Genomic DNA, 27,526 nt, shown 5'->3' with positions numbered 1-27,526 from the left:
TGATGTTTCGGTAGGGAGCACACATTACATAAGAAGCTCTTCCAGCCGGTCGCCTGCTGTATTCCCCCCCCCCCATTACACCCCGCCACAGTGGACAGGTGGGAGGCCTGAAACCGGCAACCGGTAAAGTTGTTCTATTTTTTTTACCTGTGCTTTAAATTTCCCAGCGTTGTGCAAGAAGGTCATGCAGATTTCATGAAGGCCACGTATTTCGCAGGAGTTGTTCTCGAAGCATTCGAAGACTCCACAGCCAACATCTCCGGCGTTGACCAAGCAGTGCTGGATCTCAGCTGCGAAGAGGCATAAAATACAGTTAATGCTGGCATTCGAAGGAGAGCACACTGAAAAATGGAAACAGGACATATAATTTGCACTTTGGTATTAAACAGCACTTAAAGTCATGCACGAAGGGATCTATCTTCAAAAAAGGATTTAACTATCAGTTATGGGTGTGCAAAATCACGTCATTGTTTCATGCACATTTTTTGAAGGTCCATGAACTTGTCTTTAAAATTAATTACATGCTCATAGTGAAATGAGGTCTGACAGTATCTCATGTATCTTTTTTTAAGCTGTTAAGGAACTCGCATACAATTTGTTTTTGTGAGAACCAGCCTTCACCAAGACTGTTAACACATGGTACACGCTTGCTTAAATTTTTTTTTAGAAATCAGCATGAAGCATGGCTACTTCTAATTATTCCAATTGCATAAAAGAAGTAGACATCTTATCCATGATTAAGGCCATGCATCAATGTAGAAATAAGCCATCTGTTCCATGGTTTACGGACAGGCTTGGACAAAAGATGCAATGCTGTAGGAGACTAGAACGCAAGTGGAGAAGAGAGTATAGTTCCACAGAGAAAGCTAATTATAAACAAAGTATGGAAAAATACAAGATCCTACTGAAAAAAGAGAAAAAATCGACACCTCTAAAAATTCTACTAAAGAACTATTCCAGACAGTCATGAATTTGACCATGGTCCCTTGAAGAAATCTTGTAGATTGTAGCCAATCTTTCTGCAATACCATGGCTAATTTCTTTTTAGATAAAGTAGAACAATCTATAAGAAATTCTCTCCCACTAAGAGTGCAATCCCAGAGGAGTACAAGAACAGCAAGTAGTGTCAATACTTTCCCTCATCAAAAAACCCAGCCATAACCCAACAGACCTGAACAGTTATCGTCCTATTTCACGCCTGCCGCTCCTAGCTCAAATTGTGCAAAAGGTGATAAATGTTCAACTGATGGACTTTATTTAGAAGAACCACCTTCTAGACCCTATGCAGTTTGGTTTTAGAAGTGGCCATAGTACTGTGATAGCCCTGATGAATGCAGCTGAAGAAATCAGGGCTGCTCTTAACCAGGGAGGGAATGCTGACTTGGTTTTTGCTGGACCTTTCCACAACATTCGACAAGGTCGATAATGGCCTGCTTACCAAGAGCCTTCGCAATATTGGTATTGAGGGGATGGCTTTGACACCCCTAATGTCGTTTCTTACCATGAGAGAGCAAACTGTAGCCTTAAAACAGTTTGCCTCCAAACCTTTGGTACTGCCATGTGGAGTGCAACAGGGGTCTTCACAAAGTCTCTCTCTTTTTAATGTTTATGTCACATCACTAGCCATCCTGATTAGGTCCTTTGGTTTTTCTCTCATTTCCTATGTCAACGACAAGCAAATTGTTGTGTCTCTGTCCAATAAAGACAGATTTCATGATTGCATGCGCTCTGTAAGCAATTCGATGAACAACAATTGTTCAAGGTTCTAGAAATGCTTTATTCGGCTGCTATTAAAACAGACATAAAAAACACAGCACAATTAAACACAAATTCCATTACAGGTTCTATACAAAAGTTTAAAAAACACAATTCATTTACTGTTAAAAAAGAAGAAGAAACCAATTGCAGCCATTAGCATTCCAAAATAATTATTTACCTGATAAATAACATCGCTTTTAAAAATTGTGCTAGCCTCCATGCTATGGGAAGATAGAGGTTGTTCTGCTTGCAAACCAGGTTTCCATCTGGTCCCTGTCATGGTGGTCAGAAGAATTAGGAACTCTACCTTCTCCAGTGAAGAAGGCGCAAAACCTAGTGGTTGTCACGGACAACAAACTTACATTAGGAGACCAAGTTAACTCCATCACATCATATCCGTTTTACACCCTGAGGACTATAAAAAAAACACTCCTGTTCTTACCCTCAAATACACAGAAAACAGTGGGGACTTAATTAGTGCTCTCAAAGTTAGACTACTGTAATAGTCTTTATCTCAATATGCAACAACATCTCAACATACTCCATACCGTTAAGAATGCGGCTGCAAGAATGCTAGGTATCCCAAAACATCAGTCGTCTCCTGATTCCTTCATAAGCTACACTGGCTCTCAGTCAGACAGATAATTGGGTTTAAAGCTTTACGAACAGCCTATACAGCACTGCATGATTCTGGCCCAGCTATCCTGAAACAGAGTTTCAGCTGGTGCGATTCACCTAGAAACTGACGCTCATAAGGGAAAAAAAGACTCAGACTTCCCAAATTCAAACGTTCCTTTTGTGTTAGGTACTGCTAAAATCTAGAATTCACTACCTCAACACAACAAAGTCATGCCCAGCCTCTTTACCTTCAGGGAAGCATTTAAAATGTTGCTTTTCACCAACTAATAGTTCGCCACCTTCGGTTTAGCAGTGCTAGCGCCACAAAGACACCCACGGGTATTTGTACGTTCTATAAGTATGTATAACACAACACCATTACTGAAATTAAAATGAAGTATATTGTCTTGAGTACCCTATATGTGGCCTAACTTTTTATAATAGATGAAGCAACATTTTAGTCTACTGAATGAAACTCATGAAGGATTTTTATACAACTAACATCCTGAACTTATGCATTTGAAGGGGCTCTCTAAAGTGATCAAAAAGGAGGCTTGAAGATGTCTAGGTTCACACAAACAAGCATGGAAGCCGGGACTGATTCCAATTTTTCTAGTTTCACATTACGTATTTGAGCCACTAGGTGTATATCATTCTTCTTTTTTACATCAAATATTACTGGTGTCTTTCGTTTTTGGTACTTGAGGTTAGAGAGTGGGTGTCAGGTAGAGGCAATATTAAAGTTCGGCTCGTTTTGGGCCCTGTGGTTCAAGACGACCTCGAGCTGAGCCACAGCCTGGCATTGGCTTGAGTATTCAGTGCCTCACCCACCTCTAATTTTTATCTGAAATGCAAGAGGGGACCTTTGTAGCAGGATTACACCAAACAGAACAATAAATTAAAAGTTAGAGAACAACAATTCACATTTTTAATCTGCGAAGTTATGAAGACTTCCAATCTCCCCAGTTTATTATTTAAATATTCGTGAGCAAAGAGTGAAACACACAAAGTACTAAAGAAACTAAAATAATTGGCCCAATTAATAGGCCTGCCTTGCAGTTTGAGTCCTGACTAAAACATTAGGCCAGCTGAAGTGAAAAACAAAAATCCATGATGATTGTTTCTATACAATACCGGCCCCCAGTACCAAAAACCGCCCCAAAAGGTATAAACCGCCCCCACCCCTCCGGCCCACAGGGGAAATGCCTGGTGTCTGCTACGCCAGCCCGGCCCTGGTTCCTTGTGCTTTGCAAATTAAGCACTCCATAGCAGTCGGAATGATACATCAAACCGCCAAGAGACTGAGGTGAGTGAGTATTATTGGGTGGAGTCAAAGCCCACTCTATGTATATTTTAAAGCACTGCTAACTAATTAAAGGGGGAGGCATATTCAGTGGCCAGAAAAGAACACGTATTGCAGAGAACATTCTGCAAAGTAAAACAATCTGTCTATCATAGGACTGCAGGTGGAAAAACGTTGCATTCCCAAAGTCGGACAGAATTAGAAAATATTGCCCTACTTTGCCAATAAAAAAAAATCCATTTCGCAAGCATTTGCAAAGAAAGGGAAAACCATCACCCACCTATAGATGTAATACCACTTTTTGAAAGAGAACCCTTTGGTTTTCCAGAACACATAGGCAAGGACACGAAAGCCACCGCCAACATGTGTAACGCTTTTGAATACAGGAGGAATATAGTCCTGGAATCAGTGGCCTCCTTTCAGTTGTGTGACTCCTAAACATTGTTTTCTTTCGTGAAGTTGAGACTATTGGAAACTGCCTCATCTCTCTTCTGCTCCGAGCACTACATCTCCTTACTTCAGGACCTGGGACAGCACTAGTATTCACCTCGCATTATAATTTTATTTCACTACACGTGACAACCTTATTGCCCACCTCATCTTACTTCAAGGCAAATACAACAATATTTTCAAAGGAATAAGGAGCCAGCATACAGGGACAATGTGAATCAGGTGCAGAGCAGTGATGAATGAATAAGAATAGTTAATCGTAAATCACTCTTGGAGGACCTAACAAAGTGCATGAAGCTAAGCACAAGCAAAAGGGGAACCTTAAAACTCCATATCGTTTTTACACAAGGAACAGGAAGCTATCATAATATGTATAGCAGTCGATTAAAACAATGTAACCTCAAACCTCCACTAAACACATGATCCCCACTAAATGTGGCTCAATTCATAGAGCTCTTAAGTATAAAGAGGTGAGTTTGCCTTGCCGTGGTTCAAGCATGCGGCCAACACAGATCTCTGCAGCTGAGCCATCTTACTACCTCTATCATTCAGTTATAAGGCCCAGGACACAGCCCAGAGATAGGCGAAGGATGATATTGCAAGAGCCGGAGAGTAGGGCCAGTCTAAAGTGTTGATGCAGGATAGGAAATGAACAGTTTACATCATGCCTGCAAAGTAGCATGCCATCAATGTTTGTTTCACTATTGAAGTGCTGCAGCAACAAATGGTTATATCACCCCAGAAAGATGGCAGGCAGAGTAAATACTGACAGGATTCTAAAATTTGACCTGCAAGCAAGGCACAGATCCATGCGGTGCATTCACTAACAATGCTAATGTGAATGTGAACCTCGAGTCGCCCAATGCTCTGCCTCATCAACATATACATGTGCATTTCTATTGATCTACAGACTACCCCCACACATGGGGCATATTACCAAGCAATAGCGATAATTATCGCTATTGCTTGGTTAGCGTAAAAAAATTAACGCTGAGCTGCGGCGATTTTTATTGCAGATAAACCTTGGTATTACCAAGGTTTATCGCAAATGCGATAAAAATCGGCCGCAATGCATGAATATCACTGAAAAGTCCGCGATATTCATGCATTAGCGAGCTAATGCTCTTAGCCATGTTATCCAGCTCCCATTGGATAACATGGCTAAGAACTGCTCAGGGCAGGTGTTAGCTTTTGGAGATATTCGCGCTTAGCGCGAATATCTCCAAAAGTTGGTAATAGGAGATAGCGATGTTAGCGACTGTTTTCAGTCGCTAACATCTTGGCACGCCCACTTTGCATGTCATTAGTGATCAACATCACTGACATGCAAAGTGGGGCCCAAGATGGTATATCTCCTACTAGCTGTCGCTAACTGGTGTTAGCGACAGCTAGGTAATAGGGAGATAATTTTATCTCCGCTTTCTTGGCTTTTAAAGCCAAAAAAGTGGAGATAAACCCCCTTGATAATATGCCCCAAAATCCTTTTGCCAAGCCCTTCTTTGACTTTGCTGCAGAGACTATCTTAAACCATCCTAGCTGTTGCATTCTGGAAGAATTTGAAACAAGGTTGACTAGTCTCACTTACATCAAGCTAAATGTGAACTCTTTAAACTATAAATAATCAATTTTCTGCAGCATGTACCTCGACCCCTACATACACCTGGATATACAAACAATGCAGTATTTGCCTCTTCCAACAACATCTCAAGGACTAAGATCTATCCTGTCACCTAGAGTTATCAATATGTGGTAATATTTAACCTCTCTATTACCTCAACACTCAATACCAGTAACCTTACAAACTACAGAAACACATTGAACATCAGATCTTGGATGAAACTAGACCTAATAAAGTTGGACTGACTCTGAAAGAAGCTGACACTCCAGCACCACACCAACGTCTATAATGACTCCATTACAAAAAAAATGTTTCTGCTGTATGGCAGAAGTCTTTTGCTCATGAAGAGAACTGCATAAAAGGTTTGATGAATTCCAGAATCCTTAAACATCAAATTTAGTGTGACCTACTCACTGAAACGAAGTAATTTAAAGGCTGACCATTTCACTTCAAAACGAATAGACCTGAAAATTGACCTTGCTAGTTAAAAAGAAGACACGTTTACCTCCTATCTCACTCCCACAATAACACACATAATAAATCAAGGTCCCAAGCTACTCCTTTTTAAACCCCTGCCCCTGAAGACTTCCCCAACACCACAAGAGCTGCTAATTCATCCAGATTCCAAGCTAACCCATGCCTGGCTCACATATTCAAGGGCATCCTTCTCAGTAGCCCAGCTGCATTCTCAGTCAGAGACAATACCAATCACTTCTTAGTGACCAAAAACTTCTAAAAGCAAACTCAAATCTTCTGACCAAACCCAAATAATTTTTTTTTTTTAAACAACATGCTTTTGATTCTACCAACAATGGACCAACATCTAATGGTCCTTTGTAGGTAAGTGCATCATAAGATCTGCAACAAATCAATATCAACATTATTTGGAGAAAATAGCCTACACTTGGATAATGAAAATGGATTCTGCACCGGCCATGGCACTAAAACCGGACTGATAACAACATAAGATGATATCTGAACTACTTTTGACTCAAAAGAAGCTGAATACTCCTCCTTGTGCGATCATATGGTCCATCACTTAAAGCTTCTGTACAGAATTGATGACAAAGGAGACAAAGAAACTGCCCTGAATCAGACTGCCTCCTAGCTTGATCATTATCTCACTTCACTGATCTCCATAGAACCATTAAACTGAAAGCCTGGTGTGCCCAAAAGTTCAAACACTGCTCCTGCCTTGCACAATGTAAACCTCAGTCTGCTACCATATTTATTTATGTCATTTATAGAGCACATGAATCACCCCAACCCGGGTATCTCCGCACTGTGACGGCTGTAGACAGCTGAGCCCGGTATTTAGAACAGCAAGGTTTTTAATTGCCTTCTGAAAGATAAGTAGCAGGGGGAGAGTCGAATGTGTATGGGGAGCTGATTCCAGAGAGTTGGTGCAACATAGGGGAAGGATGCACCACCCAGTCGGTTTTGTCTTATGCGAGGCACAAAAAGAAGCTCTTTGGACCCAGAGCGTAGGGTCCTTGAGGGGTTGTAACGGGTCAGTTTATCTGCGATATAGTTAGGTCCTAGGTATTCAGGGCTTTGTATACCATGCAGCAGATCTTGAATTTGATCCTTCTCCGAATCGGCAGCCAGTGCAGTTTCTGGAGTAGGGGGAGTGCGGGTGTTCTGGGGGGAGCATTGGTCACCAATCGAGCAGCTGCGCTCTGGACCACTTGCAATCTATTAAGGAAGGATTCTTTAGCGTAGATCAGCAGAGCATTGCAGTAGTCCAGGCGACTTGTAGTCCAGGCGACTTGCAACGGGATTAAGGGGAAAACTATGCAAAGCAAGCTTAGTACATGGAACTGGACTTGGCAGGTGTGGTGGCGTGCTGCTCTAGATTACGTTTCTGATCAATTTTTACCCCTAGGTTCTTTACCACCGGTTTGGGCGAGGTTGCTGGGCCCAGATCTCCAGGCCACCAGTTTGAAGGCCATCTTGTTACTGCTTCTCTGAAGAGCATTATTTCTGTTTTCTCAGCATTCAGCTGGAGGAAGTTATTGCTCATCCAGTCAGTGATGGATCTCATTCCCCCAGAAAAGGTGTCCTAAATGTTGGTGCAGTTTTTGTCAAATGAGAGAAGCAGTTGTGTGTCATCGGCGTAGGAGATTGAGACAAACCCTAAGTTTCTTATTAAGTTAGAGAGTGGGGTGACATATATATTGAACCGGGTTGGGCTCAAGCAAGAGCCCTGGGGAACCCCCTTGGTGACATTGGTAGTATGTGATCTGAAAGGGCCTAGGTGGACGGTTTGTGTTCTTTCAGCTAGGAAGTTCGTCATCCATTTTAAAGCTTTCCCCTCAATGCCTATGTCTCTAACCCTTCCTAGCAAGACCTGATGAGAAATGGTGTTGAATGCAGCAGACAGGTCAAGCAGTACGAAATCAAGCAGGTCAAGCAGTAGCAGATCTCATGTTCTTGTTCAATTTACTTGCTATAACTACGCTGATCACAAGTAAATAATCCTAAAGCTACAACATTCATCAGAGTTTGAATCCTGCACTACTGGACACAAGCAGACACTGCCTGTAAGCAGTTTTCCACTGGATGTTATCCAACTGCCTCAAGCTAATTACCTCAAAGGCTGGTTTACTTGCATGTGGCAAACGGACCAACTCTCACTTTTCAACAATGTGGTTTAGAACACCAGGAACCCCGCCATACCTCCCAGCTCATGTGAGGAACCCAGGTGTGATTTCTCTCCTTCATGCCACAAGGAAATAAAGTAACCAGTTGAACCTTCATAATAATGATGATCTACCTTTGGCAAGGTTTCCCATGCCTCAGCTTTTCTCAAAAAGTTCAAGCTACCATCAATCTAGTCTTCCATCTTGGCTGCGCCAACAGGCTATGCCTTTAGTGCAAATGTTAATGCTATTGAAATTACAGAGAATTCAGAATCTATAAAACAAAAAGTACCTGGCTGTTGCAGAAGGTGAGCTTTGTAAGTTGGAAATCAGGCATTCATGAACATGCCGATTTTACACTCTTTGCTCTACTTCATGTTTATGAACAGAAACGTATACCATAATGTCTTTGTTATCTTTACCCATCACACACCTGACCCAATAAGAGGCATGCACCATCCAACATTCTTACAACAATACACTCTGAAAGAGTGCCTAGGAGGCTGATGAAAGTTAAAGCCATGGGTAGCCTCCTTAAGGGTACAAGGTGCTGTATTGATGCCCTATACAGTACAATACAACACATCAAGGTACCTACTTGGCCGCTAAATTAATACAATTTGTTTTTACCGTACTGAAATGGTAGAATCTGCTCCACATTACAGGAATAATTCGACTACGATTGTTACGGAACACATTGTGTAAATTACATAATAATACTGCCCTAATACCACAAACCCTTTGAAATCAGGCACTGAACTAGTCAGAATTAATCGAATGACATTTTTTCTCTACAAGGTACTGTCCTATGTTGTTCATGGAGGAGTTCTTTGCTGTGCAGCTATTATGAGAAGTATGTTGACTGCTGAATCTCAAACCTACGCCATCAAACCTGTCTGTGGAAAGGGAATCTCAGCAGTGCTCCAGTTCTAAATAACACTTACAACAAGTATACCCTCATTCAAGCACCCACCTGTCTGAACTGTGAACAATTTAGGGGCATATTCACAAAGAGCTATCGCGGAATTAACTGCGCTTTATCGCAGCCAAAGTCGTGATAAATGTACCCCACCATTCACAAGGAGGTGCTAACAGCACCACTATTCCAGCGAAAGCAGCAGCAAAAAACATTGCCAAAGAGGACCCCCGCAACTATCGCTAATGAGATGCAGAGTAGGCGATCCCATGTAAAAAGCCGCGACAACACCACACCTCAACATTCACAACGAGCAGACAGATCGGCGATAAGAACACAAAACATGCGATTAGGCGCGTTAGCAGCTGGAATTTTACACCTGCTCTGACCTGGTGTAAAGTCGGACGGCAGCCTGCACCACAATAGGGAGTCCTGCCCAGGGCGTCATCGGAAGGGCAATAGATGCCATGGAGCAACTGAGCATGCAGCACGGACACACAAGAGGGCCACAACACCCACCCGGCACACCCCCCCCGACCACCACAGAGGCAGCACAGACAATTACAGCGGCTCCCCAGGAAAACGCACCTGCCTCACAGGCACAACATCTGACAATGTCACTGTCCATTACAGCCTGAAAGAGACAACCATCCTACGCATCCTGGTCATCATTAACTAACAGGCCTATGGCACCAATATAGTGGACAACCAACATCCCACCCCACACCAAGCTGCTGGCTGTGCACCACCAGTTGGCCCCTGGCACACCCTAAACAACACCCGCCAGAGTACGCAGAGTCTCACAGCCAGCCACATCCAAGACCCCCACGCTTGTCCTGGACATCACCATCATCCTGGCACCCCAGTTCCCCGAACGGCCAACACAATGCGCAGAGACCGCTGGAGACCAAGCAAGGACCATACGCCATGCATGCATGTGTAGGGGGCAATCCACTGCGCCCACGTTCCACCTGTGCCCCCTGGTGACCCAGCACACAATCAGCGTAACAGGAAGCACATGTCACACATCAATGTGCAGGCCACATCCGAACACCGTGGGACCCTTACCAATATCGCCTCCAAATACACAGCCAGTGTGGATGATCCCTTTACCCTCCCACAGTCCAACAGCAACCAGCCGTCCCAAGATCGCACAAAGGGAAATGCACAGCCCCTTGTCAACTTCCCAATTAACACCCCACTCACCTCAACTCCACAACCATGCAATTCACAACTCTGGCAATGCACAAGTCACAAAATCACAACCAACATGCACAACAACATGCCCACCCTCCAGACACAACTGAACAACTCACAATGGTAACCTAGGCAAGCCGTCAACATGAGCCATCAACGGCATGGCACCTCAGCCACACAATAGCCGAATGTGGGGAGAGGTGTCAACCAGGCATGTGTGAAGGATGCAGTCGAACCATGATTGGGAGAGTACACAATGCCAAGTGTGGAGGCGAAGTACTGAACAAACCACAGTATGCAGAACACACCCATATCCACAGCGACATACACCTCTGGTGAATGGAGTGTAGTGGACGCAACCATGTCACCCCAGCCAGTGGTGGTCCTTGCGGAAATATTGCCTGTTACGCCCCACCCGTAAGCCTGAGCAGAGAGGGATGGGCCGGCGTACGCCAGTCCAGCGGAGGGGTGTGAATAAAAAGCGCGTAGCCCTGGCCGTTGTCCTCTTCCAGAAAGCCCAACGTCTCTGCCAGGGTGGCGCCTCCCACCCCTCCATGAGGCCGACGCCGTTCTCGTTAGCGGAGATGCCTAAGATCCTGTGCGCCTGCCATACCCCGGCCCCACTGGACCACGGACTCGTAAAGGCCTGACCCTATGCAGCCAGGCCACACTGATCAGCATCCAACACCGGCGTGTGTCAAGGAGGGCCCACCACGCGCCAGTGTAAGCTGCAAGCCTGATACTCCCTTCGATCAGAGAAGCATAGTGCCATATGCGATTCTTACAACATATCCTGCCACAAACCCTGTCCAACGCCATCCGGTGAGCCGCGCTGCCACAAACCCTGCCCAACGCCATCCGGCGAGCCGTGCTGCCACATACCCTGTCCAACGCCATCCAGCGAACCGTGGATGAGGGACCAAGACAACCCTATGGACCAGTAGGTCTCACATCCAGCACCTAGTCGCGAATCACGATTGGCTGAGTCCACCCCAGTAGACGAAGAGAGGAATAAGAGGACGAGGCGGCTCAATCCGGACGAAAGCCGGGTCACAGTCACGGAGGTGACCGGACACGTGGTGCCACTGTACCTTAACTACGCAGGCAGGTAGGGCCACCAACCTATGCCGGCGACCCTTGGTGAATGGCCTGTGCTGTCCACTGCCTCCGGCCTACACTGCTCTCGGCCTAGGCTGTGCTCGAGTAGACCACAGATTTGGAATAGAACTTTGAGTATGCAATGGTTGATTACACATCATTGCACACAAGGGAAGGCCTAAGAGGATGTCGCTTTGCAAATTGGCAGATACAAAAAGATCACCGTTACAGAGGTGTTGGTACATTATCGACAACGGCCCTGGTGTCACTAGCGCTGTGCATCGTGAGCCAAAGACACATGGCTGTGGGCCACTGCTGACCGATGCCTATGGCCTACACTGCGGTCCAGTAGGTCACAGAGTCATGATTCAGCAATGACGGAGTCCATATCAGTGAACAGGCATCATCGCAGTCTGCATCCCCAGTCAGCCCCGGTGCCATTAAGTCTGTTACCCCCACATTCATGGACACTCTCTGGTCAAACAGTGGTGGCGTCGGAGCCTATGGACTAGGGGGCAGTTTTCACCCCCATAAAGCTGATACCGAATTGGTGGTGGCAACGGGCTGTCGCATTCCACTCCTCCATTTGCTGCTTCCTGATAAAAATCAAACCTTTCAGCGTCTTGCCCTGGAGGACACCTTCCACTGTCCCCCGAAACACTCCAAAACATACACCTCGGACAATGATGGTTACCCGCTCAGGTTGCATGGCCCATCTGACTGCACCGCAAGTCACCGTCCCATGGCTGGGTGCCTGTGCTGGCTGCAATGCATCCGGGGCCACCAACTCTGTGCTGGTCAAGTCCGGGACCACTTCTCCAGAGACATAGGCTGGCCCCTGAGGCGTGGTCCTTGGGCTTATTAACGCCATGACTCTGTGGCCTTGCGCTGTACGCAGCCTCCGGGCCCAAATGTGTCCCACTAGGGCGAGCCCAGACCGGCTCGGACGACGCATCACCGCAGGATTCCAGGGAGAGGAGGTGGACATTAGCGGGAGCACAGTGGGGGAGAAAGAGATAAGCTGGAGAACATATGCACTTTCAAGGATTGCTTAACCAAAAGGAAAGAAGTTCTATGAAAGTGAACAGTGGAAGGATGGAAATCAGCCATCTCACTCATTGAGATGGTAAAGATATTATGCTACACAGGAGGACAAATACAAGATCGGCGAGCTGGGACAAGGAAAGCCATCTAATAATATGCAAGCAAATGAGGGTGACAATAAAGCCAACCAATGGCAAGAAATGGGCTGCCAGCACTAGTGAGTTCTTGGTAAGCCCACAGTGGGTATTTTGCAAACAGGCAGTTTGTCTGGTAGGTTTGACCTAATAAAAAAAATGGTGTTAAATCTGTTTGAAAGAAAAACTCATAAAAGCAGGCATTACAGACTGATGAAATCACCTATGCTTATGAAAAGAGTGGCAGTCTTTGCTTGGGCATGTCACACATTAGCTAACCCAGGCATTGCACTCTCCATTTTAGCCGAGTGCCTGTTCTTCGTCAACCAGCTGCGGCCGCTGCAGGTTAGAGCGCTGGGGCCTGGTTGGGGGGAGGAGAGGGGGGGGGGGTTACGGGGGGCAGGCCCGGACTGGCCATTGCGGGCACCGGGCAATCCCCCGGTGGGCCGCATGGTTGGGGGCTGGTTTTTGCCCCCTGTGGGCCGTTTTTGTAACAGGGCCGTTATGCTGCAAAAACGGCCCTGTAACAAAAACGGCCAAAAACCGGCCCTGTCACAGAGCGCGGTCGCACCTCCCCCTCCTCCCAGAGTGGGGGGGGGGGGGGGGTGGAGGGGGCCGGCCGAGCTCTTTGCCAGGGCCGGTTTTGGTTCCAAGTCCGGCCCTGACGGGGGGAGGAGATTAGTATTTCGAGTGACGACCATGGAGGAAAATATTTATTTATTTAATTTTCCCTAGTGGACGTCATTCGAAATCCCCCCAACCAGCCCCCCCCCGCTCTTAACTGCAGAGGCCGCCGTCAAACCCCGCTATAGGACACACAGCCAGGTGGGGGTTTTGATGGGCCTCTTCGGTCTGCAACTCAGCAAAGGGTGGGTAGGCTAGTGAGCGAAAGGATGGGTGAAAAGATAGATGGGTGAGAGAAATGGTGGATAGGTGGGTGAGTGAAGGGGTGAATGGATAGATGCATAGATGAATGGGTGAAAGGATGGATGTAAGGATGTATGAGTGAAAAGGAGGAATGATGGATGGATGACGAGTGAGTGAAAGGATGGATGATACGTGAAAGAGTAAAGGGATGGATGGATTGAAAGGCTGGAGGGATGGGCGAGGTGAAAGGATAGATGAATGAATGTATGAGTATCAGGATGAATGAAAGAATGGCTGAAAGGGAGGATAGATTGATGGATGGATGACAGGGTGGATGGATGAGTGAAAGGGTGAACGGATGAGTGAGTGGAAGGATAGATGGATGTGTGATTGAAATGGTGGATGGATGGGAGAGGCAAATTGTGGATGGAGAGATTCATGGATGAATGAGTGAAAGGTTGTATGTAATGATGAATGAGTGAAAGGAAGGGTTGATGGGTGGATTATTGAAAGGATGGAAGGATAAGTGAGTAAAAGGATGGGTCAATGAGTGAATGGGTCAATGGATAGATCTATGGGTGGATGGAAGGATGGATGGATGGATTGACTAAGTGAAAGGGTGGATGGATATATGACTGAAAGGATGGGATGATGGATGGATGAGTTGAACACTTGGTGTAAGGATGTATGAGTGAAAAATTTGATGGATGAGTAAAAGGGAGGGTAGATAGGCTGGATGAAAGGGTGGACGGATTGATGAGTGGAAGGATGAATGGATGAACGAATTAGTTAAAGGGCGGATGGATGGATGAGTGAGTAAAAGGATAGATAAATGTGTGAAAGGGTAAATAAATGTACAGATGAGTGAATGGATGGGTCGAAGAGTGGATGGATGGATGAAAGGATGAGTGAAAGGGAGGGTGGATGGATGGAGTAAAAGAATGGATGGATGAGCGAAAGGATGAATGGATTGATGGATAGATGAATGGATGTGTTTGATTAATAGGTTTGAAGCTAGATTTGGATAAGGATGGATAGACAGATGAAAGTAATGGCGACATACTGACTGTTCGGTGAAAGACTGACTGAATGACAGAATGTAAAGGTGAAATGGTGATTATTAGCAGGCGGATGAATGGCTGGATCAAAAGATGAATGAACAGATACTTGGATGGATGACAAGCAAGCTTTTCAGGGTAAGGTTGCAATGACTTGCTTCACTTGCCTGGGGTCAAAAGTGCTTTGGTTCATTTGGCTACTCCTTTAGCTGTGTGTCCTGTGCTCAAGCATCATAGGGAAGAGACAACTGTAAAGAGCAACAGCTGTTAGTGCCTGTTCAAGAAATGTGAGGGCAAGTACTCTGTGTAACGGTTAAGAGCGTACAAACATCACCTCAAGGCTACACTGTGGGCTTCAATGTTCACTTGCTGTATATATTGTACTCAACTGTGTTTTTTGCACCTAAGTGTCATACCACCCTGTGGCTGATTTTCCATCTAAATCTGTTTGTCACCGAAATACCATATTTGATGATGAGATTTTGCATCTCATGGTACATGCTTAACTTAGTGTACATTGCAGCTAACTCCGATTTGTTCGGTCTCCTCCCTCTCCTCCTCCATCTACACTATTCTTGCAGCACATTCCCAAATATTCTGTCCCTAATGCTTCTCTCCTTACTCCTTTACTGCACAAGTCTATGTGCATTGCCACCTTGTCACTACTGCCATTAGGAATAACAAGACTTTGGAGCAATTCTGTTTGACGCCCCAAGTGGGACGGTATACCCAGGCGTGGCTCCCGTGCACAGTGGCGCAAAGCTATACCCGATTGATCAGCCCTAATAAGGGCGAAACCGGTCTTGAAGGTGCTTGTGTTCCGGATAATTATTTTGCCTAGGTTAAGTTAAATTAATACGTTAATTATTTTGATTAGGTTCGGTTTAAGTTTAATTAATCATTATTCTTACCGGCGCTATGAGTTGTGAGTTATGCCACGTAGTTACACAACATGGCACCGAGGCGCCTGGTTCCATGTCTGCAGTGCACTCCGCAGTACGTAGAATTCACTCAGTGTTTCCACTCGCCAAGTCTGCACCGCGGGGAAGATATTTTAATGGTTCCTAATGGAATGTTCTGAAGGGACGCCGAACGGAGCAGGAGTTTTGGCGGAGCTCCACTTGCTGTGGGTACGTACACGTCAGAGCGCATGAAATTCAAGTGCGCCACCGTACGTGGGTAGAGCGTGGCACACGTCATCGGGGCCAACTGATGTCCGTGCTCGGTTGCACGGCTCTCGGGTCGGAGCCATGTCCAGCAGGACCCAAACAGAGCCGAACACTGTGAGAGAGGCTCCATGCCACGCTGCGCTCTGATGTGGTCATTTGCACCGTTCTACAATAACCCTGAACATTTTTTTCGAGACTAGCAGTGCTTTAAATGGGCCGGTTCTGTCCGGTACTGAGTACCGGCACTTTTTTATTTTGAGAGGGAGAGTATCGGCACTTCTCAAGAGAAATATAATACTTTTAATAGGAAAGTACCGGCACTTCTGAGAAACAAGCAGAGGTACTTTACACCGTACTTACCTGCACTTCTGTTTTTCCATTTCAAACACTGGAGACTTGTGCTTTCCCACCTGTCTCAGTTATCCTCAAAATCGAACATCTGTGCACTTTCGGAGACCCTTTTGTGAAATAAGGTGGCATTGGTGTGGTAACCGTTTCCCCGTTGCTACCTGACTACTCATTTAATCGACCCTAGAAGGATGAGTGGACCAGCCAGAACTCAAACGTTGAACAATGACGTCAAGTAGAGTTTCCTGTAGTGGCAGCATTAGTACACTGAGCTGCAATGGCACCTACGCCGGTATGGTTCTTCCCAGACAGAACCACGTGAGTGAGGGAAGACAGAGCATGGAGTGTTCGCCTACGGGTGGTAAGCAGTTCCTTCAACAATTTTCAATGTTTCTTTAATGGTCTCCTCAATATAAATTTGTAGTCATCAGTAGCAAATAGATTTCCCATTAAATTCGCCTGATAAACTCGTATTTCAATTGCATTCATTCTGCCAAGACTGGAGACATATGTACGCTATAGCACACTTGAGATTCTGTGGCCACTTCATTTTCCGCATATTGAACAACTGCATTTTTAGTATAATCCACCACCCGCTTCTTAAATTACGAATTTCAGCAAAGAAAAGTATTCTATCTCCGACCAATCGAAGTTTCTAAATAAAAGTGCACACCAGGGCCCCCTTCAGAGGCGCTCAATGAGGCAGCAGGTGCAGTGGCACTGGATTCAGGACCCTTTTTATGGCAGTATTTTACTGCTCAACCAGTGTTCAGGTGGCCATTTCCCTGATTGCTTTAGGGGCCTTGGCTCCCTCACTATGCCACTGGGCTCGCAGTAATATAGTCTTTGCCTAACGCAATAATTCACCTTTAAATTGCTGACTGCTGTATTCAAGTGCTAATCTGAGATGAAAAGTCTACTTAGACAGAATTAATGTGTGTTAAAATAGCATTATAGTGAAAATATGTTGCCACTGAAGTGCTGCTTTAGGCCACTTGATTTTCCTTTTATTGCTGCATAATTTAGTCATCCTGCTGCATAATGTTGTCCTCGGTTGCTACATAATTCCAGTAGCCCTGTAGAAGTGGGGTGCTCTTTATCATGTGCCTACGTCGAGTACTTTAGCACTTTCTTGGAATGTGTCTTCAAAGAAATAGCTTTGACTAATTTAATCTTCTGCTGATTGGATGACCATTCCTTGCTGGGCTGGTGGAGGTGGAGGCGGGGTTTACACCAGTGAACCGACTCATTGCCTTGCCTCATTAACCTCACAGCTAACTTTGGCGCCCCCCTGGCAGCTGATAAAACCATCGGTCCTGCCACCTCTAGTCTTCCTTTGTATTGTGTTGATGGGTTTAGGAGGAGGGCTGAAGCACTTGTAGAGCAAGGGAAGTCAACAGGTTTCGCTAGGAAACGTGTCGGTATCTCAGTTTTTTATAGGTTTTTCAAAAGGGATCAAGATATAATCAGCATATAAGTATTGTCATACAAATGTACTAGTGATACATATGAAAATAATCAAAGAGAAAAAGAGCAAAAAGCAATCAAGAACGATATTTACAAATATGCGAGATCAATTGTCTCAACATAATTTATTAGTGTGACAGTGAACATTCACACTTAGGTGAACACTATACCCCGAGTACACAGCTACTTATGGGTTACAAATTCAAGGTTGCAGCAAATCTAGAAAAGATCCCAAATACAGTCAAATCATTGCAAATTATTGTTTAGTTTATAAACCATTTTCTCAAATGTTGCTACTTTGATACCCTCAAGCCAGGATTGAATATGAGTAATTAATTACATGTGTCTTTCAAAAGCATAGTATGTTGACTAGCTTAACCGAGTGCTGTGGAAAGCCATTTAAAAGTGTGTATGGATATGGAGCAATTCAGAGATGTCATGCAAAAGTGCTATTGTGCTATGAAGGAAAGGTTAATAGGAGATTAGTTCTTCAAATATGTCTCAATCTAACACAAGAATGTATGATTTTTCTGATATTCCTACAAAATATGGACTATATTGCAATCAGGTTTTTGGCATTTCCAAAAGAGGCAATTTGGACTAAGTTTGGCTAAGCTTAACTCGGCCAGACACCAGTGCCTGCGGTGTAGTATTTAAAAGTAATTGAATTTAAGATGTGAATCTTCAATCCCTATCTTGTATTTTTCCAATACAGTGTCCCAATCCTTATCTGAAAGCTTTAAGTTCAGACGTGAAAACCACCAGAGTTGTAAAGAAGAGAAGGTGTCTATAGAGAAAGAGTGATCAAGTAAGACGGCATAAAGATTGGAGACGATTCCCCAGAAATGTTTCCAAGTATGAATATTGTGCACTATTGAGGCATGGAAGGCTATATCCTGAGTTTTTGCCATACTTAATGTAACAGCAGAAACAAGCTGAGTATATTTATTGATTTGTGATGAAGGGAGTCCAAATTCTTGTTCCAAATGTGAGAATAATTTTAATGTGTTGTTTCGTGAACATGTCAATAACGTGGATTATTTTATGTCTTGCCCAAAGAGGCCAATTAAGCTAGGCCCACTTATGCACAAGGTCTGCATTGTTCCAGAGTAGAGCATGGGAGTGTGAGCGATTAGGTATGCTTGATAGTGTATGTGCTTTCTGCCCGGCTAACTGTGATGAATAAATAATTGGATGAGCGGAATTCGTAAATTGCAGACCTTTAGTATAATAAATCGCCAGTTCCATGGCAGACTTGAGTAACAACTGTTCAAACTTAACCCAGCAGGGAAAAATTCTGTGAGTAGCTAACATATAGAGAGAATTAGCAAGTGGTTGCGCAATCCAATAGTTTTCCAAGTGGGCAAGGCATAAACCACCTTTCACCGAGGACAAATACAATTTTGGGCCTTTCACACATGGTCTATAACCAACATAGATAAATTGGGAGATAGTGGTAGTTATTGTTTTGAAAAATGAACATGAGATTGGTAGTGAAATTATCCTGAAAATGTTGTTGAATTTGGAGATTGTGTTAATTTTTATTATATGCACTCTACCCCAGAGTGATGAGTTCAGAAGCTACCAATGTGGAAGTATTTTTTCATTTGTTCAACTACGGGGTTTAGGCTATCCATAACCATGTTTTTTAATCCTTGATTGCTAAGTATCCCCAAGTATTTTAAGTTTGAATGGAACCATTTGATGGGTAGGCCACTACGGGAAGCTTTAGTATTAATGAGAGTCAGTGGAAGTGCTTTGCATTTGGTCCAAATATTTTTATAGCCAGAAAAATTTGAAAATATGCTCACTTGAGAAATTAAAGAGGTTGCGGATATCTTTGGATGCGAGAGAGTTAGGAGGATATCATCTGCATAATAAAAAGGATTTAATTCCCCCGGTGACAGTTTGAATTCCTTTAATGTCAGTGTTATTAAGTATGATTCCAAGGACCAGAAGAAATAACAATGGTGATAGCAGACAATCTTGCCTTGCGATTGACGTTAAAATATGGGGATGTTAAGTCGCTGCGTCTGACAACTGCAGTAGGAACTGCTGTGTGGTGTGGAACAAATAAGTCCATTCTACTCTGTCTAAAGCTTTCTCTGATAAATGTAAAGGAGTACTTTCTCTTTTGTATCCTGCCTCAGTTGCTATAACATGTGTGAAATAGTGTGGCGATGATTCGTGGATGAACGTTTAGGGATGAACCCGACCTGAGGTGGGTGTATTAAAAAAGTAATGATCGAATTATGATGATTAGCCAACATTTTGGACAAAATTCTAATGTCCAAATTTATTAGTAAAATTGACCTGTACCTAGAGTACTCAGGGGGAACTTTACCTAGCTTTGGGATAACCGTGATACCGGCCCTTAAGAAATCAGGTGGCAGAAGTTCCACTCGTAGTGCCTCATAAAAAGACAGATCTTAAAATCAGAATAGTGTGATTTTTGGTAATCCTGTAAAATTCAATGGCTAACTTTACATTTGACCATGCAATCAACCGTCTTAACTATATAGTCAATAGTGATTTCTCCCTCTAAAGCATCTTTTTGTCCCAGTGTAACTTTAGGAAGATTGAGTTTGGAGAAAAAGCATCTTCTTTTGTCTGATATAAGAAGTTTGTGGATGTGTAAAATGTTTCATAATAATTCTGAAGTTGAGACAGAAGTTCTGAAGGAAGAGTGTGTAATTCACTCTCAGAATTTGGAATAGCGGGGATTGTTCTAGATGATTCTTGCTGATGGAGTTGGTGAGCTGGCAGTCTCCTATCCTTTTCCCCTCATTTGCAATGGTATTGACGAATGTGAAACAAACATTTGTCTGCATGAGATGTATAATGATTATTAAGAGCAAATTTCACAGAAAGTAGTTTCCTCTTTATGTCTGGGTATTGTGTTTGGGAGTAGATGGATGTAAGATTTAAAATGTTCTTCTCTAAACAGATTCTAGAGTTGTTTGCTTGTTTTTTAGAAACTGCCATGTCTCTTCATTATCAAACCCCTCAGCATTGTTTTTCCAGCTCCCCATAATGTACGGCGCTAGGTAGAGAGTGTTTGTTGTACTTTAAGAATTGTTCCACATATAAACACAATTGGCTTTTTCTTGTGGAGCCTTATATGAGGGCAGGTTGAGCCTCCAAGGAGGTTTTGGGGGTAGGGATAGTCCTAGATCCACTTGAATATCTATGAGATCATGGTCAGATATACTACAGGGAATTATATTTGTATTCAGTACTAGCTGCAAAATAGAAGGGGAGACTAAGAAGTAGTCTATTCTTGTATCTATTGAATGTGGGCATTACATGAAAGTATAGACCCTCGCAGTATATATCAACCTCCAGGGTTCCTACAACACATGATCTTTAAAGAAGTCTAATAGGACATGTCTATCTTTATTGTGGTGGGGATCAGGTTGATAGAATTCACTTTTTGATGCCCCAACTACCCCTTCTTATATGTGAGTTAGCATCATATGGCTAACTAATGAAGTTCGTATATATATGCACCTATGTTGAATTATCCCGCTTGCTATTTTTCATATTCAAATGTACGTGTGACTATATTAGTTCCTTAGCTTAGCCTGTGTGCCACCATTTTGTGTATCCCTCTGTGTCCGCGGGCCTTACTCGCTCATCTGCCCCTCCCGCAGGAATACAGAATTTCACTAAGACAGCAGTTTTCGTTTCTCGGCTTACTGTGGCCGAAACTAACAAGTCTCTTTATCAGTAATGTTCTCATGCCCCAGAGATGCCGAAGCCTAGCTCCATGGCCTTGAGTAAAGATAGTGATGTATCCCTTGCAGGTGCAGATGCCTGCTGCATGATGGCATTGTTCGCTGGTCTGGGTTTCAGTAATTTTCCACAAGGGGCGTACCCCACTGAACTGTGTGGCATTATAATGTATTGCTGTGATGCAGAGAGTCAGTCCTCTCGTTCGCACTCCTAGGAGTGAGGTCGGACAGGGCCCTCTCATATCGTGTTGTTTGGCCTAATAAAGACTTTTGTTTATTCTTCTCCACTGTCCGACTGACTTCCTATATAATTACTATAGGTGAGTGCGGTAAGTCACTCGGGTGGATTTGAGCCACGCTTATCAGATGGCGCCCGAATAGGGACCCCGCGATAAAGATCTTTCTCACCCGCAGGTGGGTAGCAGAAGACCGGGGACCCGCTGGTCGGCACGGTGGGCCCGGGTACCCATCTGATGCCGAGCTTGGTTCTCGCAGCGCTGCCCCACCCTGCTGATCGAGAGAGGTCCCGGTTCGGATCTTACGCCGGGGTCCAGAAGGCGGAACTCGAAGCTGACCGTGTTGGTCCTGGCAGCCGGAGGTGGAGAACGGTAGAGGTCGGTGCCGCCTACGGAAGGTGAGTGGTCCACCTGTGATTGTTTCAGGAACTGGAGTGTTCCGGGAGACTAGGGTGTCTCCAGTGGTTTGAGGAGCCGGTGTGCTCCTGGGGCTAGTGTGCTCCGGGGAACTCAGAGTGCGAGCAGGCATTCTGACAGACTTGACGAGGTTGGGGGGAACGTCTAGATATATTGTTTGTAGTGGTCCGACCGGGTGGTACAGTGGTGAAGGCGTGGCTCATTGCGGGCGGACTCCGGTGCTTACCCTGAACTCCTAGAGTGGTGGTTCAGTGGAGGTGAGACCTGGGTCTCCTGTGGTAAAGTGCGCAGTGATCCATAGTGCCGCGCGGGGAGCGGATTTGTTCCCCCACCCTCAGAACAGTTAGTGTACTGTTCGGTCTGCGGTAGGGTCCAGGTTCCCCAGGACTTGGTCGACGGGCCTTGTCCCATTTGGTAACACGTGTTTGGAGGTATTGTATATGTGTGTGCGTGATTTCCCAATGTATAATTATATGTGTGTGTGAACGAGCTCGAGCTAGTGAGTCAAGGTAACGAAGTTTGTTGACCGAGAAGTGTTTTGAAAATGCCGTGTTTTAGTAAGTTACGATGTTTTGGATGTTGTTGTCGACCCTCAGATACTATACTGGCCGAGAGCCAACCTGCACCCCCTGAGGGCACTCCAAGCTTTGATATGTACGTCAAGCATGGATTGGTCCCCCTTTTGTTTGGTACTTTGTGGCACCGGTATACTGCTGACAATGTGGATTTACAATGGCCCTTGACGGGTTCTTTCGATGAAGCTAAATTGGATTATTTACAGGACAAATTGTTTGCTAGGCTTAGCCGTCAAAGCATGTTTGATTCCTTAAGGGTGTGGCAGAAAGAAGCCAGGAAGCGAAAGTTGAGAGACGAGAAAGAGGCTTTTAAAAAGTCCGCGCAGACTATGGCACAGAAAGCGAGAGAACATGTTGGGAATGAGAACGCGCTGCGTTTGGAGCGCGCAGATAGGCTTTGCAGGTTGAAAGAAAATAAAAGTTATGTAGTACGAGAGGATGACCCAGATGAGATGGAAGACATTTTGAATACCCGACCCCCTCTCCCTTATGCCCCGCAGTCTTTGTATCCCTCCTTGCCAGTTTCGGCCTCCATTAGTGGGGTCCCGGGTCAATCAGCGAGTGCCCCTCAACCTAGTGCAGCGTCTGCTTCCCCGCCCCCGACACCTCTTGTTTCTTTACTCCAGACCACTTCACCTGCACCCTCCCAATTCTCTTTAGCACTCCCTACTGTTTCAGCTAGTACCACCCCCAGTCAGGAGATGTTAACGCCGAGCCGAGGCGCAGGGAGCGGACTGCTCACACAGGTACGGAAGTTGCTTACGCGTTCTACAGTTGGTTTGGATGAGAAGAGTATAGTGGCTAATCAGGCATGCCAGTGGGCAAGGAATAATATTTACTCGTTTGAAGATATTTGGTCCACAATGAAAGATTTTGAGCCCTTGATGCAACAGCACACTTTGTGGCATATGTGGAATGTATTGATACCGCTATGGGAACAGGGGTATGGAGGTGTGGCTCCGGCGACTTTGCAAGACATACAGAGTGGAGCTTTCAGAACGAATACTGGGGTGAAGGAGGTGATGCGTACTTTGAAGGCTCTACTACAGTATAGAAATGAATTGCCCTCTGCAGGTACGCCCCATTTTCCAGGTATACATCCAATGCGTGAAGTGCACCCTATTTTTCATCCCGAGATCCCAGAAATGTTAGATCCAGTAACGAAGGCTGTCACCAGGAACAGGATAGATGCACACTTCCAGGAGCAATGGGTGTACACGCCATGGAAGAGAAGTGAGGTATTATCATTGAAGGCTCAGCTCCCAGATTCTAGGAAGAACCCGACTGCCTACTACAAAGAGCTAACGGAAGCTGCGTCTTCCACTGTAATGACTTTGGCAGATGTTGAATTGTTTTTTGGGCTTTTGGTCCCAGTTGATGTGTGGCGGCAGGTAAAAGGTACAGATCATTCGGAAGAATTAGGAGGTACGTGGCAGGAATTACAGGATTGGGATAAGGAACGTAAGCCCGGAGAAAAGCCGAAGGCTAAGATTCTGGCCTTGCCGGGGCGCATAATAAAATACATGCATTCTCTCATTCCCCCGAAGAAGGTAGATTGGGACAAGTTGACGGCTTGTAAGCAGAAAAAGGATGAGGCAGTCTCGGACTTCTTTACGAGGTTTGAAGAAACGTTCATAGATTTTAGTGGGCAAGATGTGTCACAGGACGGAGGGTTGCGACTTTTTGTCAATAGGTTTGTCATGAACTTATTGCCCGAAATTTCAGCGAGATTGCAAGCGTCGGAGAGCACGTGGACAACGTCCTCTCCTTCTGGTATCCTCAGTATGGCACAGTATTATGAGCACAGAGAAAATGAGAGTAAGGACAAGCAGGAAAAGAAGGCTAAGGATTTGAAGACTAGGGTTTTGTTGCAGCAAGTGGCTAGGGGCAGAGGAAGAGGTGCGGCGCCGGGTCGTGGTGGCGGTTTTGGGAGAGGGGAAGGAGTATTTTTCTCGCTTTGGATTACCTAGGGTGATCTGGAGTGATAATGGTACGTCCTTTAATGCAGAATTAGTCACGCTTATCAAGGTTTACCCAATCTGTCAATAAACGGGTCAGTAGTAACATTCCAGTCTCCCACTAGTAATACTCTGGAGGAGCTGAAGGATGTCAATAGTCTGCTTAGATGGGATATAAAGGTAGTTTTATAGTCCCATTAGAGCGCATATTGACCAATCTATTAAAAATGTGTTGCGTTTGTGGAGTTTAACAAAGATGTATCTGCCTTCTGTCTCTTCCCATTTTTGCAATATTTTGTAAGGCAAATGTTTATTAAAAAGAATGGCGTACCAGCATTTTCTTTGTGGTATGGGGGTCTGTGTTTTTATTACTGGATGTAATACTTGTATGTACGACTTGACCTACACATTCTTTCTTTTGTTTTTAACTTTCCTGTGGAGTAAGATGGGTTTCCTACAACAATGCACTATCTGGTTTGTTGTGGCCAATATAAGTATTTTTTCCTTTTGTTAAAGATTGTCAGATCATTTACGTTCAAAGAAGAATTTTTTAGCAATCTCGTACATGTTGGTTGCATGAGGTTGGGCAAAGTGTTAAAATTGAATGGTAGGGTAGGAGTTATATATATAGTAAAAAAAGAAAGAGAATACATAGTAAGTGTTGGATTTGAAACTGTATGATATAATCTTAATTAAAGTATGAATCATATCATTGATGTGAGGCAGTAAACTCTAAATTAAAAGTATTTTACTAACAGGTACTTCATAGAGTGGATGGTCTAGCAGCTATGAGAAAATCATTATAAGAACAGTTTTCAGTTGTGTGTCTAACAGCAGGTGTTCAGACAAAAGTGTACAATCAACTTTTAGCTGGGGGAGTGGGTATAAGATGACGTGGGACTGAGGGGAGGCAAGACCAACAGCCCTAAAATAATCAAATAACAATACCCAGTGTGCAAACTGAATATTGAATATCACAAATAACATTGCAAAGATAAAACAACAGTGAGCATTATATTTATAAGTCATGTCACAGCAAACAATAGGGATAGCACCTATAACACAGTATTTACAAGATCACGGCTCAATAAGACTAATCAACGTAATGCAAGAAAGCACAGAAAAGAGAGAGGTAACCTAATTAATACATTACAGATCTTTGTAATATTATATCATGATTTTATAGATTGTGCATATTCATGTTTTTAAAGGCGATCTTATTTTATCACTTCCTGTCGACAACGTCCAAACTTCCTGTTTGCCTCCATGGGACCAATTACGAGTCACAGTTTAACATTTGCCAAGGTTCGTCTAAGTCTGATGTAATGACTCTGTTTGATTCACATATAGTTGGTGGAGATGGCTCCTCATAATCCATCACTGAGTTGATGTCAGCCAAGTCATTTAAGAAAGTTTCCAGGTCATATGGGTCGAGATATTCCTTGAATTTTCTTTGTTGCGTTATAATAATTTTTGCCGGTTCCAATGCCCCATATTTGATTTCTCTTTTCTTTAATCTAGGACAGAGGGCTACATATTGACTCCTCTTGAGGTTAGTGGGAGCTGAAAAGTCTGTATTAATAATGATTTGGCTTTGTCATGTAGGTATGGACCATGTTTCTTTGCTTCTGTGATGATTTGTCACGCCTGTTGGTGGCTTAAGCAACAAGCCAAGAAGTGACGAGGTTGTAAAGTATGAGTTGAGATTCTTGAGCATACTCAGTGGGCACTCTGAAATCTAAGGTGGCGAGAAAAAGTAATTTTCATCAGTGTAGGAATTAGATTAGTGAGGAATTGAAGGATATCATCCTTCTCTGATTGTTCTGTAAATCCAATAATTTTGATGTTCTACCTTCTGCTGCGATCCATCCAAATCGATATTTTTTGGGGGAGATACCAGATATCATGACTATGGTTGAGGGGTTTGTCAAGTTGCATTTCAACATCTGTGAGATGACCATCTGTTGTTTGCATGCATGATTGACATTGGTTGTCCTCCCCCTTAAAGAGTGAACTTCCAGAGTAGGAGCAGTTACTGTGTTATTTACTGAAGTGACCAAGCTTTTATTGTCCAACAGTTCTTTGAGTATAGTATCCATCGCTGGCGACGGAACATCCTGTGAATTTTCCATGACATTTGAAGGAACTTTGGCAGTTGAGTCCATCAGTAGAGCTTTAGAGTACGATAGGTGCCTAGCGTGCTTAAACCTCAACATGGAGGTAAAAGTAAAAAGGGATGGGGAATTAGCCCTTCTCCTTGCTATAAAAGTATGTTGTAGGCTTTTAAAAGGGAGCACAAACCAAGATGGTAGTTGTAAAAGTTAGAACTGGGTTAAGGTTGATTCCCAACTCAAAAAAAAATATATAATTCCCCGGCACTAGGCACCTCAGTTGACTGTATTCACCTATACTCCTTTAATTTTTCTCTCCACTTTTCCTCCCATCTCCTCTTTCCTTTCGATGTATTTAAGAAGGGGTGAGAAACTCGTGTGTGCCAGAAATCCCACTTCCTCACATGCCCTGCAAGTAAATTGATTCCCCGATTCAGACCATGTGTAGATATTACAAGCAATGGCTGGGTAAGATATCAGTGCGGCCAAGAAAACACTTGGCATGCCTAGTGTCTGATTCACAGACTCAGTCGGGCCTGGAGTAGCTCTGGAGCAGATAGGAAGGGAGGCACATTCTGTCTTCAGCACATCCGCCTATCTGTGTTAGGGGGATCCACAGGAGAGCGTGGGCGTCATTCACAGGCACCTCCGCAATGAAGTTCCCGACAAGCCCAAGGCACCGCTGGATGGGCAACCTTGCTGGGAAGCAGTGCAGCAGACTCAGCCTGCTATCCACCAGAAACACTCAATAGTTCTTCCCGATAAAGTGCACCTAGGAAGTCGAGGATTGGCTTGGGCCTCACAAACG

At 44.4% G+C, this 27,526-nt stretch overlaps 1 protein-coding gene across 1 annotated transcript in view; it reads right to left on the bottom strand.

Moving 5' to 3' along the window:
* STC2 (stanniocalcin 2) overlaps positions 1-27,526 on the bottom strand; it is a 72,579-nt gene that overhangs the window by 17,365 nt on the left and 27,688 nt on the right. The window contains exon 2 of the mRNA XM_086931575.1: positions 148-290. Within this exon, the coding sequence (XP_086787701.1) occupies positions 148-290 (143 nt within the window). The remainder of the gene's footprint in view (positions 1-147; positions 291-27,526) is intronic.

Source organism: Lissotriton vulgaris, chromosome 7, assembly GCF_964263255.1.
Source record: "Lissotriton vulgaris chromosome 7, aLisVul1.2, whole genome shotgun sequence".
Classification (NCBI taxonomy): Eukaryota; Metazoa; Chordata; class Amphibia; order Caudata; family Salamandridae; genus Lissotriton; species Lissotriton vulgaris.
Note: the sequence above shows the minus strand (reverse complement) of the source record. Positions and strands in the feature narration are given on the sequence as shown.